Below are 15072 nucleotides of genomic sequence, written 5' to 3' on the forward strand. Positions count from 1 at the left end.
TTCACTGCAAACAGGAATAGATGAATAACAAAGTAGAATAAAATAAAATAAAAACAATATTTCTAAAACACTGCAGTTTTATTTTTACATGTACATTGATTGCTAATGTTCTAATCTTCTTCTCGTCTAATACAGGTTATGTTTATGCACAAATTACATTCAGATCCTTTTTTTCCACAAGAAGAAATCGACATTATGTTACAAAGCACAACAAAGACACTGTAAACATTCACCTCACTGTCTTTCATTTACTGAACAGTTTACCCATTTTACATTAAAAGAAACACAGAAAAATTACTCTAAATTAAATGAACCAACTAATAAAGAAATAAAAACAAGTTTTACCTTTACTTTTAAAGACTTTAGAGAAAATTCATTTTAAATAGTAATGTCTCAAGTTATTAAAGTTATAAATGAGGGGATAATAAAGGAAAAATACAGCAGCTTTCAGTCACTGGAGAACTGATCAACATAAAGATAAGCTGTTGAATCATTTTTTTAAACTTTGTTTTGCCTGCAGCGGCATTGATGTCATGACTAAGAATTCTGCAAGACTTCATTGCATCACTGTGGTAATGAGCCCTATAAAAAGGGAATTTGTTTCAGTTTGATGCCATTGGTATGTAAACCTTAAATTATAAGGAAACTATATTACAGGATAATTTCTTTTCACAGTCTGTGTCCTCCTCCTCACCTCTTCTGCATGGCTGTCAGTTGACTGCTCTGTTTGCTGGCTCAGAAGCTGCTCTGCTTTACAAAGGACTCTTTGTTTTTTAGGCAAACTCTTATTAAACCTTTGTGGCTTGTCTCCTGCTGAAATGTAGGTTTGTCTTGTTGAATGCGTCTCAGTGTCGCGGCATCAGTTCTGAAGTAACTGCTTCAGTCTCTCGCAGCGATGGATGTTTGAAAAACATTCAAAGGCAGTTTGTTTCTTGGACTGGTGGTGTTTGAAGCCTCTTTCTTTGAGGGGGGTAGCATGGAAATGCTAAATATGAAAGTACAAGGAGAAACGGTGGAGTGGTAGCTTCAGCATGAGCTTAAAATCGAATCCCAGTGTTTTAGTTTCACTGTTTTGACGGCGGGATTCAGTAGACAAACTGTGCACCTCCGTGGGGCACCATTTCACTAAAGCTCCAGGCCACCATGTTACCTCTCTGCTGGCAGCCCTGGCCCCCCCTCTGAGCAAGCTGAGAAATCTCCTCCTCTGTCAGCTCCCTGTCCCACATGTTCACCCCCGTCATCTTCCCGACAAATGCCAGTTTAGGATTGCATCCTTCCTCGAATCCTGGAAAGCTGCCTCCGCAGCAGCTGCTTCTTTCCTGCCCCAGCTGGACCAACCCGCCATCAGGTAAGATGTGTCCTTCGGCCACTCCAGGTGTAGAGGCCACCTTTTTGCCATCCGCCCACAGCTTTGCCTGACCCTGCTCGGATGACCACTCCCCGCACAAGTGGCTCCACTGCCCTGGCACCACCACGCCCTGTGCTTCCACCAGGTGAGCTTCTCCGCCAACAGTGAAGAGGAGGGAGGTTTGAGCGAGCAGCAGCTGGATCTCATACGGGTTCTGACGGCTTCCGTAGGAGAACAGCACGGTTTTGTTGGACGTGGCTGTCAGCTTCACCCACATGCAGACGGTGAAGGAGGACAGGGAGAGAGGAGCATCTGGAACCACCATAACGTAGATCCGGCGAGAGCGCATTGGGAACAGGAGGGCCATCTCACAGCCTGAAGACAATAAATGGTCAGAACGGTTATTAAATAAACTCTTTTTTTTGTTAAACATTATTTAAAAACCACAAGCAGAAGACGTATGAACAGCAAGATTGGTTCTGGATCTCTTGAAACAATCTCTACTTATACAAACAACAAACTCTACTTATACCTCAGTTAATTATCACTGTATTTAATTAATTGTATTTAATTAAGCATATATGATTTAAGTGACTTTTTTGTTACTTTTTTGTTTTGTTTTCTGTCTTTTTAATCTATGCATTTCATCATTTCTGTAATGAGTTTGATAAATATGTGTAAATTCTTTATTGCTTTGACTACAATGCTTCAAATAAATCAATAAAATCAATCACAAGTTCTGGTTCATTGTTTGACATTTACACAGTATTCACACTTTTCCATATGATTAATTACAACATTTAGCCCACTGAGAAGTTTATTGAGATTTATTGAAAAACAAAATGGGCAATTGTCTTTGTGTCTTAACACTCTTAAAACTGTTTTAAAGGAAGCTTTTCCTCAATGATGCCTTTAGTCACCTGCACCTGTACAGGGATTGACCGATGCAGTTTCATTGTGGCTCGTACGGCCACGTTAAGGGACATCATGAAAATGGAATGTACCATTGTCATGCATGTGGTAAATGTATTGTGAAGAACTCCTAATGTAAGGCATATGACTTATGACCTACAGTGGATGCTGTTGTGCGGTGCCCTTACACCACACTGCAGTCATTAGTAAGGTGGATGTACTGGCTCCTCACTGAACGCATGCAAATGCTAGACATACGGAGTGTGCATGTGATGCGTAGGTTTCCTACACAAATGTAAGCTCTGATTGTCTAATTTTCAAATTTCCAACAGGGTGCACGCAAAGAGCCCAGACTTATCACGTGAACAGCACTAATGAGCTCCTTGCACATTGCACAGGATTTTGGGGTGTTGAAATCCTTTAAAAAATCAGTACGACACGCCTACGTCTCACCCATGTCACCCTTACCTAGCGTGTTGTACAAATGTTCGCCATGACTTGTTGCCAACATGCTTGGAGAAAAAAGTGTGCATGAATATTTTCTCTCTACTGGCGGTAAAATAAGAGGCTGCCCAGCAGTTTACGATCTTAATGTGGGGCATCTGAATGACCCGCCCAGGTTTGCCACATTTATCGCCTGGAGACTAAACAGAAAAGGACACGGGTCATCCACTGTGAATGTATGCTGTGCACTCTTTTGACTGTCTTTGCCTAACTAAAACTCACAAGAGCTCATTTGTTGCGCTCTAGTTTTTAAAGTACAGTTCTGACTTCCACACATCTAAACTTTCTGCTTGTTGTTTTTTTTTTTTTTTTTTTGCTCTTTCTGGCTAGCACACCGCTCGCTGACACACTTCCAGCCTCCTAAAGCTGTAGGTCCCAAATATTGATGTTGCACATGGCTCAGGTTACACTCAGGAATAATATGGAGGGGAAAAAACCCGAAAGTGTGCTTCCATCTGTTTCTGCTTTTCTCTGCTTCCCCTGGTGCTTCCATGAGGTTTCTGTTGGGACTGGCTAATGAGTGCACTCCTCTGAGCTCTGTAAACTGTGGTGGCCAACATTTCTTGTCGTTTAAAAAAAGGAAATCTAAGATAGTAGTAACAAAAATACAATGCCTACATGGATGAACATCTTGTCAGAATGGGTTTTCATCTTTGATCTATTCTAAAAGCATTCCCATGAAGTGGGAATTATGATTATGCTGTTTTTAGCGCATATCAAAAACCCTGTGTCGTTTTTTTTGGACATCGTTTCTGAAGAGTGGCAGGAGTTCATTAAAAATTTGCCTCTAAATTGTGGGTGGGACTGTTGGTGCACAGCAAGCCCGTAGGGGTGTGACGATAACCGCATCACTGCACTTTTTTCTTTTGGAAAGTTTTTTTTTTTTGAAAGTTCTGCATGTGGTGCGTGATTGGAACTATAATAAACACATTAAACACATTCATCTTTGCTGATAATTTACTTTTTCTGCTAGTCCTGTGTTCAGACTTCAAGGGTTTCTGGGGGAAACCTTTTATTACTGTTCTTCACTCCCTGCGCTGCGCCGTGCTGCGCGACTGTCACTCCCTCTACGCTGCACACGGCACGCTCCCTCTACTCACACACACGCGTGCGGTTTCAGAAGCACATACACGTCCTCATTCTAAAACAGAAGTTTCCGTCTTGCGAGGAAATACGACAAATTTACTGCGTTCTAATTATTAATTTCCATTGTATTCATTTTCATTACAAGCTGCGCGCGTTCTTGAGTGCGCGACGCGGCCCCCCGCCGGAGGATTTTGTGTTGGGGGAGGGGTTTATTGCTGTACTCCTTCACTTTGTAACACCAAACATGAACGCGCACTGTTAGAGTGCGGTGAATATCATTACATGTTTTGTTTTGGGAACTATTTTGTGCAGCGCAACGTTACGTGTTTGCATAAACAAAGGCGGAGCCTCCTGTCCCGCGTTCTTCATGGGTGTCAGGCTTCATGGCTACCGGAAAGGTGACAAAGTGTCTGCAGTCTCGTTTATTACTGGGCAATAAATAATATTCTGAGTGGATGTCTGTACCAGAGAGCACAGGTGAAGGCTCGCTTGCAGCTCTCGAGCGGTCCACTGCAGAAGAATCAACACACACCCCCAACACACTTGTGTGCTCTCCTTCCTCCTACACACGCAGCGCTGACACACACACACATAGTAATCTACAACACCTATATAGTTAGTTCATTATTTAGATATGTAGTAGTTAGTTGTTACTGTTATTTGTTAATAAAGAACACTGCGTTGCAATTGAATTCTTTTGCGACGTGGCCGCAAGGGGATTTTGGGTTTGGCGGAGGGGGGGCTGCGGTTAACCGCGACACCCTGCCCTCTGCTGGTTCATCACCACGGTGATCAAAAATCCCACACCGTCACAGCTCTACAAGCCTGCTCCCCTTCCCCTCCCTGTTGTTAAAAGCTCAGAGTACAGGGAGCTTGTGGCCCGCCTGACGTATTTTCTACGTCACAAATACCCTCTTTGTCAAACAGCATTTTATTGTCTGCTCCTGATTCACAACAATATCACATTAGGAAATACTCAGAAAGGCAATTTTAAGCTTAATTTTTTTTATACATGTGCTCCATAATCAGAATAATGCTAAAAGAACACGTTAAAAACACTAAAAACATGATTTTTATCAGAGTGGGTCTTTAAAAGGTAGATTACTACTTAATCAGGACATCAGAGACAGAGGAAGGAGAACTATTTTGGACACAAACATGTTTGATGCCTAATTTCAAAGCAAGCCCAGACAGAGATGAGGAACTGGCCTCAATATGTCAAAACAGGGAGAGAAAGCACCTAGATGTAGAACGATCATGGAGATAAAAAACGGGGAAAGATGTGAAAATAATGGATGTCTTACCTGCTGGTAGGTATCTTTGCCTCGACCAGTTTTGCACATCCTCCAGCTTCGCTTGAAGCTCCTGCAGCTGAGTCTCCACAACATCTAAAGCACACTGTGAGGTGACTTCTTGATCTCTGTGTCCACTTCCTCCTCCTGGGAGCTGAAACCCAGCCTTGGTGTTGATCCCCGTGCCACTTCCTGGGCCGCCGAAGCAGCTGCTCTCTAGCTTGCTGAGCCGGGACGTTTGGGTTTGCGCTGTAGAAAGAAGCTGCTGCAGCATTGTGTCCACGTAGTTGGAATGGTCAGCAGCAGAGGCCAAGTCTCTGAATTTAAAGCTCTCCAGGGTTTCCTTCAGACGGCCCTCCAGCTCCAGGGCTGTCCGTCTTACTGCTGTCTCCATTTCCGCCCCACAGGACCCAGCGTTCTGGGCCACAAACCTGACCGGAGACACACACACATCTTCTCTGCTCAGGAACTTTCATCTTTAAAATATTGAGCAATGTAAAATGGCCCAACTGTCACATGATTTTAAACAATGATGAAAAAAGGGAACTGTAGACTTGTCTTTGTTAATCTTTCTTCTTCATTGAAATTTCATGTTACGCTCATTTGGAAGGCCATTGAGACGACTGTTGTGAATTTGGGCTAGACAAATAAAATTGAAATGGATTGAATTCAATCTTAAATTAAACCAACCCAATGAACGACAATAGACTGTGCTTTTCGTTTGAATGGCTCTGTAGAGGTGCCAACGATGCCATCCTTACCAACAAGGGTAAAACGACTGTAAGGCTCCACTCATTTATTCAGAATTCACCAGTGGCACATTGCATCAAAAAAACAAAACATGTCCAGTCTCTCAAGGAAAGTTACTAACTTCAAAATAAAATCAAAATTTGTTCTTTAAATTTAAAATAAAACATCGCCAACAATACACAATAAAAGTGACACATAAATAAAACGCTTACAGGAACAATAATTATGCAAAGTAAAACTGTCTTCTTTTTATTAATTACTTGTCTCTCCAATGTCTATTAGTTGGAATTTATAGTGTTGCTAGTTCTCCTTGTTTCGGTGTCTATAGGAGCACTAAGCTGTTAGGTAATAAACATACATTTATTTACTTTTAATGTTTTTCTCCAAATACATGGAGCAAACTTTTAACATTTTAGCTAAATAAATAAATAAAACTGGAAACAAGTTGCATTAAAAGACCATTTTTAAAGACTCCTCCAATTAAAATTATGTTTTTGGTGTTTTGAACATGTTCTTGTTGCATTTTCTCATGATGGAGAACATCATGGATCGTACTGGGCGGGCCACAAACTCTCTGCTCCGCTCCATTGTAGGTATACAAAATAGATCCATGTACGTCTTAGTTTTCCCCTTAAGAACCCATTGTGCTATCGGTAGTAACAAAAAAATATCAGAAATGTGTTTAGTGGTCCACTTGTTCTGTAGTGTCTTCTACATCATTTCATTTTTCAGGAAAATTGTTCTCATGGGTTAAAACTGTACGTTTAGATAGCTCCAGTATTGCTCGCCATTTTTGTTGCACCGCTAAGGTTAGGTTGGGAGCATAAGGGGCTGTGAGCTAGCTCAAGGTCGCGTAAACGGAGAGCTCTCAGCAGCGAGGAAGGTAAGGGGGACAGAATTTCTCAGTGCCAACTCAGGTGAATTTCTGATCAACTCTTGCTGCTCTGCAGTAACTATGTCCTAGAAAACAACACGGATTTTTTTTTGGCTAAAAATGGCATAATTAAAAGCCCACTGGGAATGATTTTAAAAGAGACCAAAAAAATGATCAGAGTGAAATCTTTAAGTATAAAATCTTAGATGTTGGTATTTTAACAATGTACATAAAATCATTTCTGACAAATTTTTTTGACCATGTTGTTAAAATTCCCATTGTTTTTTTATTTCTTAAACCAACCTCATAAGTTCACTTAGCAGTGAATCCATCTTCCCCTTAACCATGTCGTCGGCATATTGAAGGAGCATGTTCTCCCTCATCTGACTGTCCTCCAGCATGGTAAAGATTTTATCCCATTTAGTCAGGTCTTGAGAACTGCAGGGGACGGAACTCATGGTCGCTACAGAGAGGAATCATTTAAGAGTTGGTTAGAAAAGAATTCAAATATTGGATTTGATCAATTAGTTTATAATAAGCATTAACTGACAATACAACAAAAAAATCACATATATATCAAACTTATCAGAAATAAAGAAATGCCTTGATTTAAAAAAAAAGAAGAAAAATTAATAAGAATGTAAGAAGAAATATCAGTGTAATTACTCATACTCATGAAGAGAGATCTTTGCAGTGATGCAACAATACACACTTAGATCACAGTAGAATATTTATGGAATTTTTAAAAAATCTATGAGTTCCTTCCCACAACCTCTGCTACTATTTCTTTGCCAAAGGCATCATTTATTTACTATGATTCTATCTCTCTTTTTTGCATGTGATGAGAAGAGAAATCCCTTTTCATTGTAAATCAACTGAACTTTAGGGAAGATTTTGTTGGAGGAACAGTCGGTTCTTAGTCCAGGAAAAGAATCTCAGCAAGCAGGTAAAATGAAGAAACAAAGAGGGGTTTCAAACTGCAGGGAGAGCCATGAGAGCTGCAGAAGAATCGCTTCAGCAACCAGAAGCTCAGCCTCCTGCTTTTCCTGTGAGCTTATCCCTGTGCTGCGATTGAGGAGAGGGATGGAAGGAAAAAGATGGGAGGACCCGAGGAGAGATGGGGAGAAATAACACAAGAAGGTGGAGGGATGTGACAAAGCTGGGGAGGGGAAAAGGGCCTAAGAGTGGAGGTGCAGTTTACACATGCTGGTATGGTTAAGCTCTGAGTCTTTCATTGTTCACTTATTCCAGAGGGACTTTATTTCTGGGCTCTGTTGGTGTTTTTAAAACGCCAATCGATGGTCTCCATGGGTCAATACTTGCTTTGAGCTTGATCCTTGAAAACAAAAAGAGATTTAATCTACATAAATGTTTATTTTGTATTTTTTCTTGGTTATAAAGCTTGGATAGAGAACATACATGTAATGCTTCATTATGTCTGCTGAATGTCAGCCTGACATCCGTGTGAAACTGAACTGTGTCATGACCTCCTTCACGTTGGCCATTAATTCAGATTCCACTCACAGATTCTGATGTTTGAAGGGGTCAGATGCAGTGACCTGCATCCCCCCCCACGCTTCCAGTCTCCCTCACACACCTGCAAGCAGACGTGATCGGAGCTATTCTACCCCTTGTCCAACATTTTTGATGTCTTTTTCAATCCCCTCCTTCCCTCTTTTCCCTTTAATTTGTGGACATAATTTAAAGCTCGCCAACATCCCCTTCGTTTTTCTAAATGTCAATCACTTCCAGTCATATTATGGACGACGTGACTGTTTCCCTGCCTGTTAACCTCTGGGGCTGCAATTATACCTCCTGCCAGACTTGAAACAACAAACAAATGCAGGATGGAAGCTGTGCTGGGGGGGGGCCCAGGCAGTCACCCCTCCACAACACATTCACGCTTTCTTGTTCAGCACCCAAACGGTTGATTTTAGAAACAGATCAGGGAAGAGGTTGCAGCAAAACGATCGGTGAGAGTTCAGATATCAGCAGAATGAATAAAAACAGCACTGATGCTAAAATAGCAGGACTTTTCTTCCAGCATCCTCAACAAATTACAAAAGCAAGAGTATTGCTGGGGATGTTATTTTAATCCATATAGTTGAATGATAAGAAAAAAAATCTGTTTTTTGGCCACTTCTTGCCGTTTCTGTCCAACATGGGTTTTTGATTCCCACACTGAAGTAATTTGTGTTTTGCTGCTTGCCTGCAGCGCTGTTTGTCAGTGACGACAATCCCTGATGTAAATCAATGCCCTGCTTTTCCCTCTCAACAAAACGAAAAACCCCAAACAACAGTTTGATGCTTTACAACTGCTCGACATTGCAGGATGCATAGAAAGAAGCATCTTTTAGCCACATAAAGAGGTTGAACACTTACGTTCTGGTGTTTCTCCATCTGTGATTTCATTGAAGTAAGAGTAGTTAACTTCAATATCATCTTCAAAGGCAAGAGTTGCGCTCATGAACCTGGCCAGCACACACAGCAACTGGTAGAGCCTCCACGAAAACATGCTGAAGCCGCCCGGGACTTTAGGAGAGACTGGTTACCTGTGAAAGTAAGCAAAAGCGTCTGCTTTCTGGCTGCCTCACACGTCCACCTCTCTGTTTTTCAACCCCTCATACTGTATTCAGCCCTCCTCCTCCTAATGACTCTCCACCTCTTCCTCCATCTCTGTGTCTGCTGGGTTTTTTTCTCCAGCTAAATGCTGAGCAATCCTTTGTCAGGAAGCCCACTGTTTCATAGCCTCGTGGTTTCTCCACATTCCTCAACACAATTAATAACATATATAGTTCACACAAAACCTGTCTGCCTTAATCCATTCCTGCACGCATCTTAAAGATTTTTCTGATGGTATGTTATGAAAGGAGATACATTTATGGTGTGGTCATGAAAAGGAGCTGTTTGTACTCTGATTGTGGGCCAGTTTTTGTGTGTTCTGAAGGTAAATCCTACATTTAGCCCGTCCCTTTGGAAATGAGTCAAAAATTGTAAAAAAGTTGAAACGCTTTCTTTAAAAAAAGCAAATTATATCTACCAATGGGGTTAGATAAACTGTCTTAACAAGACTTCTTATTTTAGGAAAAAATGTCTAGTCTCTGAGATGTACTTTCACAAAGTAAGATTATTTTGCTATTGAGAAGCTTTCATAATAAGATTATTTTTCTTGCAAGATAGAAAATAAGACATTTTCTTTCTTGAAACGAAGGTTTTTTTTACTTTCCTAAGATTCATTTTTTGCAATTAATATATATTATTTAATATTCCGTTTGTACATCTGCAAATGACCAGGAAAGATGGATGACAGGACAATTGTAAGTTAATCTAAACACATTTTTGAAAGTCCCACTCCGATCATTGTTTGACAAGCTTAGAAACGAAATGTTTACGTTTGCTCCTGATTGACTAAAGAAATAATCAGAAATGCAGTTTTAAGCTTAATTTTCTTACTACATGGCCATGTTAACATGTTAACAATGCAAAAAACATAATTTTCATTGATGTGGGTCCCTAAGGGATAAAATAAATGCTAAGTGGAGCAATGATCTATTTTTTCTTGCTAAAACATTTTTAAAACCTGTAGCTGTAGCAGACGAGAACTGGTTCTAAATCCTCCTATATCTTGGCCATATCTTCAGTAATAAATCTGAGGAAAATCTATTTAGGTTTTCTGTCGAGGTAAACAAAAACAGAGCTTTTAAATTATGATATCTGTGAGGACAAAATCCTTGGACTTCTGATATTCTTTTATAGACAAAGAACCTTTAAAGATGATGTTGGTAGCTGTCTGATCAGCTCTTTCCGATTTTAGTTCAATCAAAACTTTCAACTCAGAGGAAACCACCAGTTGTTGAAATGAAAGGCTGCCCAGCCCTGGTCCTTGAGGGCCCCCACTATGCTACTTTTCCAGCTATATTTACTTTTTGCTGCTGATTTTCTGGCTGACTGAACACACCTGTTCCAGGTAATTACTATCTAACAGATAGATAGAAACACAATCTTAGCTTTCAAGGAGTTGGGCTGGGCCAGACTATAAAGGTACCAGTTTATAACAAGTGACCTTCAGAAACCCTTTAGGGGCAAGGCTTTAGGATTTGCTTGAAGTCAGTATTATTAAAGTAGGTAGTAGCAAGGCAAAAGGACTTATGGGGATTCTAATGAAATGTAATGACCGCTCACTCATAGGAAACTCTTGTTGTAGAACCTGACCTCTATTCCCAAAATCCCACTTCTAACTGTCTTTGTTAAGCAGATTTTGTCATGATTTGAACTTGTCTTGTTTTTGGTCCTTGTTCTGTCTTGTTTCTGTTTCCTGTTTTATTTTGAAAGTATCCTGTCTTGTCTGTTTTCTTGGGTTTTACTTACTTTGGGCCCCATCTGCCCTGATCGTGTTCACCTGTGTCTTGTCTGCCCTGTCTGTATATAAGTCTTGTCTCTGCCTTCCTCCTGTGTTGGTCCATTAGTTATTCCTGTCCTGGTTGTCCTTGTCATGCCATGTTCCTCGTTTCTTGTTCCACGCCACAGTGAGTTTTGTTTTGTTGTTGTCATCCTGCTCTGCAGCGCCTTTTATTTGTTATAATTAAACCCCTTGCCATTGAACCCGTTTGCCTCCCGTCTCTGCGCCTGGGTCCTACCGGCTCTCGAGCCTCCATCCCGTGACAGATTTATCGTAACAGCATTTACAGCGTTAAGCCTAAACTCCAGTTGTTGCACAGATTTATACATCAAACAAACCCTAAATGCTTGTAGAGAAAAAGGAAGGACGTTTCTGCGAATCTCTGTCCTGCTGCAAACATTTGGATCTCCTCAGAGCTGGAGGAGCGCCTCATCCTGCGCGTGAGTCATGCGTCGTTGGAGGTATATGTCGTAATCAGATATGAGTGCAGCGCAGAGAGAACCCACTCCTGCAAATGTTTGCCTCATGCAGAGTTCTGTGTGTGTGTGAGTTAAGGAAATTTGAATGCAGCCCAGACTGTATTTAGATTTTCTTTGGATGTATTTATTTATGTTTGTTTATGTCTTTTTTTCTAATGGGATGGAAATAATTCCTTTCTGAAGGGAATTTTAGGATATGCCCACAGTCCTGCTGTCCTCCCTCGTATCTTTCTGTCTGCCAAAAATGTTTTCTTTGTGCCTTTTCTTTGTCTGGCGTACTGGAACACCCTTGTCCGCTTGTTATCTGCCTGGAAAGGCCTTTTCATGCTGACAGCTGCGCTGACAGACAGGGGGAGTTGTGTGGGACAAATAGACACACAGCATCTCTGTTCTAAGTGCATTAAGTTTTGGGAGGAAGCATCTTTAGAGGAAGTGTGGAATTTGACACGTTAATCTTTCACAAACACAAACCTTTTTTTGCCAACTGTAAAGTTTTAAGATCTTGACTTTCTCCATCTGGTAAAACAAATCATGCAGGAGACAAAAACACAGGGTGCTTTATTTTATCTATAGTCAACCATTATGTGTTTTGAAATGACAAAACTGGAGATGAAATCAGAGGGACGTCCACTGCCAACTGTCAAAAAGGCTTTCAGCTGGATGACCATGCAGAGGACAATTCCAGAAAGGGGATGTAGAAACCAGAGAAAGTCATAATCCTCATTCATACTGGAGAAATACAACGTTACAACAATGCAGCACAACAGTATAGGTTTGTAAAACCAAAATGAGGGACTGCATGGTGGTGTAGCTTTAAGAGAAGATGTTGCTAAATGACACTTGAAGAAAATGTATGTTTGCACATCAAGGAAAATCCATTGTGTGTCCAGTGAAGCCTGTCAGGTAGAGCAATGTGCTACGAATTGTCCTTTCTATTAAAATTAAAATAAAAGCTGCACCCTCACAGCATAGTGTGGCGTCACTGCTGGCTGCAATCACAAGTCTGATTCCAGAGGTTCTGTTCAAGTTTTCAATAAATTTATTATCCACTTTAACCTTGTGTGGTTGTGCTTTCGACTCTGCTGTCAAATAAATTTCCTTCTTTCTCTTGTTGTGGGTGAAGATGTGAGGCTGGGATCACAGGAGGACAGGCATCTGTCTCTTAACTGAAAACAAAAGGGAAAAGCAGGGAAGGCTTGAATTCTAATTAATTCCACATTGAAGTCCAAACTGCCAAAACTTTTTTTTTTTAAACAGAAACAAATAATTGAATCAGTCAATCTTTGAGTTTCTCTTCTCTTTATAATCACTGCCATTGTTTTAGATGCATGGCATGACTGCATAGAATAGAGGCCTTTTGTGGCCTAATGTAAACAATGGTATTTATCCCAGAGAATATTGCAAGAGAAAGAAAGCAGAAGGTCAACAGATGTTCCCACATGCGTGGTGTGTGTGTGTGTGTGTGTGTGTGTGTGTGCATTACATTTAATGCACGTAATGTAAATATTGACTTTACCTTTAGATTTACACTTAGGAGAAGATGGATGCATCTGGAATTCTCACCCAGCAGAAATCCCTCTAGATTGTGTCATTGTAGAAATGCATTTTCTGTTCTTTACAACTTGAGACTCATTTTCAAGAAGGTGGGATGAAAAGGTCATTTTTATGAAAACAAAGCTGCTGTCTCTGTGATGCAGTGACGTGCGATGAGGTTAATGGCTGGTGAGGCACTGACGTCATCAGTCAGATTTACAAACATATGAACCATACTGAGTAACTTATTCACCATTTGATTGACAACAGTTAAAGTGTTTTATTTAAAATATCATTTCAACGTGTTTTTTTTTCATATACAAACTGCAGCATAGAAAAAAGCACAAACGTTATTATCGTCTTACCTTTACTTGTAAATAAAGTCCATACGCCGCTCCTTCTGAAGAAAATGACTTGCCGCTTGCTAGCAATTTTTTGTGTCTCTTTTTGTTGTTTTTAACATGGTCTTGTGGCATTTTTCTGATGATGGAGGACATATATGAAGAAAATTAAGCTTAAACTTGCATTTCTGAGTATTTCTTTATTCGAATTGTTGTGGATCAGGTTGCTGGTTGGACTACAGGCTCCCTGCTCCACTCGCATTCTGATGCATCCACTCGTAGACAAATGGATCCATAGCAAGGGGGTCCCAGGGAGCACTCACCTTTCACTTGAACAGCACTAATGGGCTTCCTGCACGATGTTCAAGGTTCTGGAAGGATTAAAAAAACAGAAAATATCGGCACGACGGGCCTATCTCACCTATTTCACCCTTACTTACCCCTATGCGTTGTTTACATCTTCCACATCCTTGGTTTCCACCTTGTACTGTTAATTACTAGGTGACTAGTAAGCTATGAGTTCAATTTTCCAAAACCGCCAACTTGGCCATGAGGAAATCCTGTGAGTTCCCCTGGCCCGTATAGATAGAACTTTTCATCACAAATCTTTTCCAGGACTGACAAAGATGAAGATTCGTTAAAGTTCGCCTGTTCAGATATCATGTGACTCACACTATATGTGTGAAAATATGTTTTTGTTTCAAGAAATTATTTTTTTCTTGTCTCCATTCAGTTCAATTGGTTGCAAATATTCAAAACTAAAGTCACAGCAAAGTTGTCGGAGTAATTCCCCTTGTTCCTGCTCATGGATACATCTATGTAGAACTTCTTTGAGCTTCATAATTGCATGCATATTTTTGTTTTGGCAGCTTTGCTGTCCCTGTTTTTGCACCCACACTATAGAAGGGTGACGTCTTGAGTCTTTTTATCCAGGCTGAACTTTGTGCCGAATGTAGTCAGATTTGCGATGACGTTCAAGGGGTCGAGTTTGGGCCTGTTTTTGGAGAAAACCAAAGCGTTGATTTCAGGATGACAGCGTGCTGGTCTGCCTTCATACTGAGGACCATGATAAAAAGAGAAAGCAGTCATTCATCATGAGGATTTGATGAAATAATGATAATGTTGTGATGAAATGCTTGTGACACAATTTGATCCTACCTTTTATATGGCTTTTCGCCAAAGGAATATAAGAAGTCAACATGCTGACGAGCATGAGTCCAGCTGTTCCTAATCAGATGCTGACTCAGCAGAGGAAGAGGAGGAGTAGGTCAAATGTCCGCGAGGCTTGCTGGTGAGCTTCACCGATGACTGTCCTGTTTGTTGGAGGTGAGATAAGGGGCACAGACGAGTCAGAACATCCAGGACGTGTTTTGGGGATGTTGAGGGGATTACTGCTTTAACTAGACAGCAGCTGGCACCAGTTCTATGAGTCTGTTTGGCAAATCTTTACGCTCTGATGAAAGCTTTGCAGATACATAATTTTAGGGGGTCATGAAATGTCATAGCAACTTTGGAAGGACTTGCTTCTTACTGTGCATTTGACAGTTTTTATGC

General features: G+C 40.8%; 2 protein-coding genes across 3 annotated transcripts in view; one reads left to right on the top strand and one right to left on the bottom strand.

Moving 5' to 3' along the window:
- Window positions 1-15072, top strand: part of veph1 (ventricular zone expressed PH domain containing 1) — a 73097-nt gene that overhangs the window by 23901 nt on the left and 34124 nt on the right. The gene's annotated exons all lie outside the window — the stretch shown is intronic.
- ptx3 (pentraxin 3) lies at window positions 60-9385 on the bottom strand. The gene is made up of 4 exons (XM_004075832.4): window positions 9149-9385; window positions 7070-7229; window positions 5155-5573; window positions 60-1723 (listed from the first exon to the last, which is right to left on the bottom strand). Exons 1-4 carry the CDS (start codon window positions 9279-9281, stop codon window positions 1086-1088), a joined length of 1350 nt encoding a protein of 449 aa, XP_004075880.1. The 5' UTR covers window positions 9282-9385; the 3' UTR covers window positions 60-1085.

Source organism: Oryzias latipes, chromosome 13 (genome assembly GCF_002234675.1).
Source record: "Oryzias latipes chromosome 13, ASM223467v1".
Taxonomy (NCBI): Eukaryota; Metazoa; Chordata; class Actinopteri; order Beloniformes; family Adrianichthyidae; genus Oryzias; species Oryzias latipes.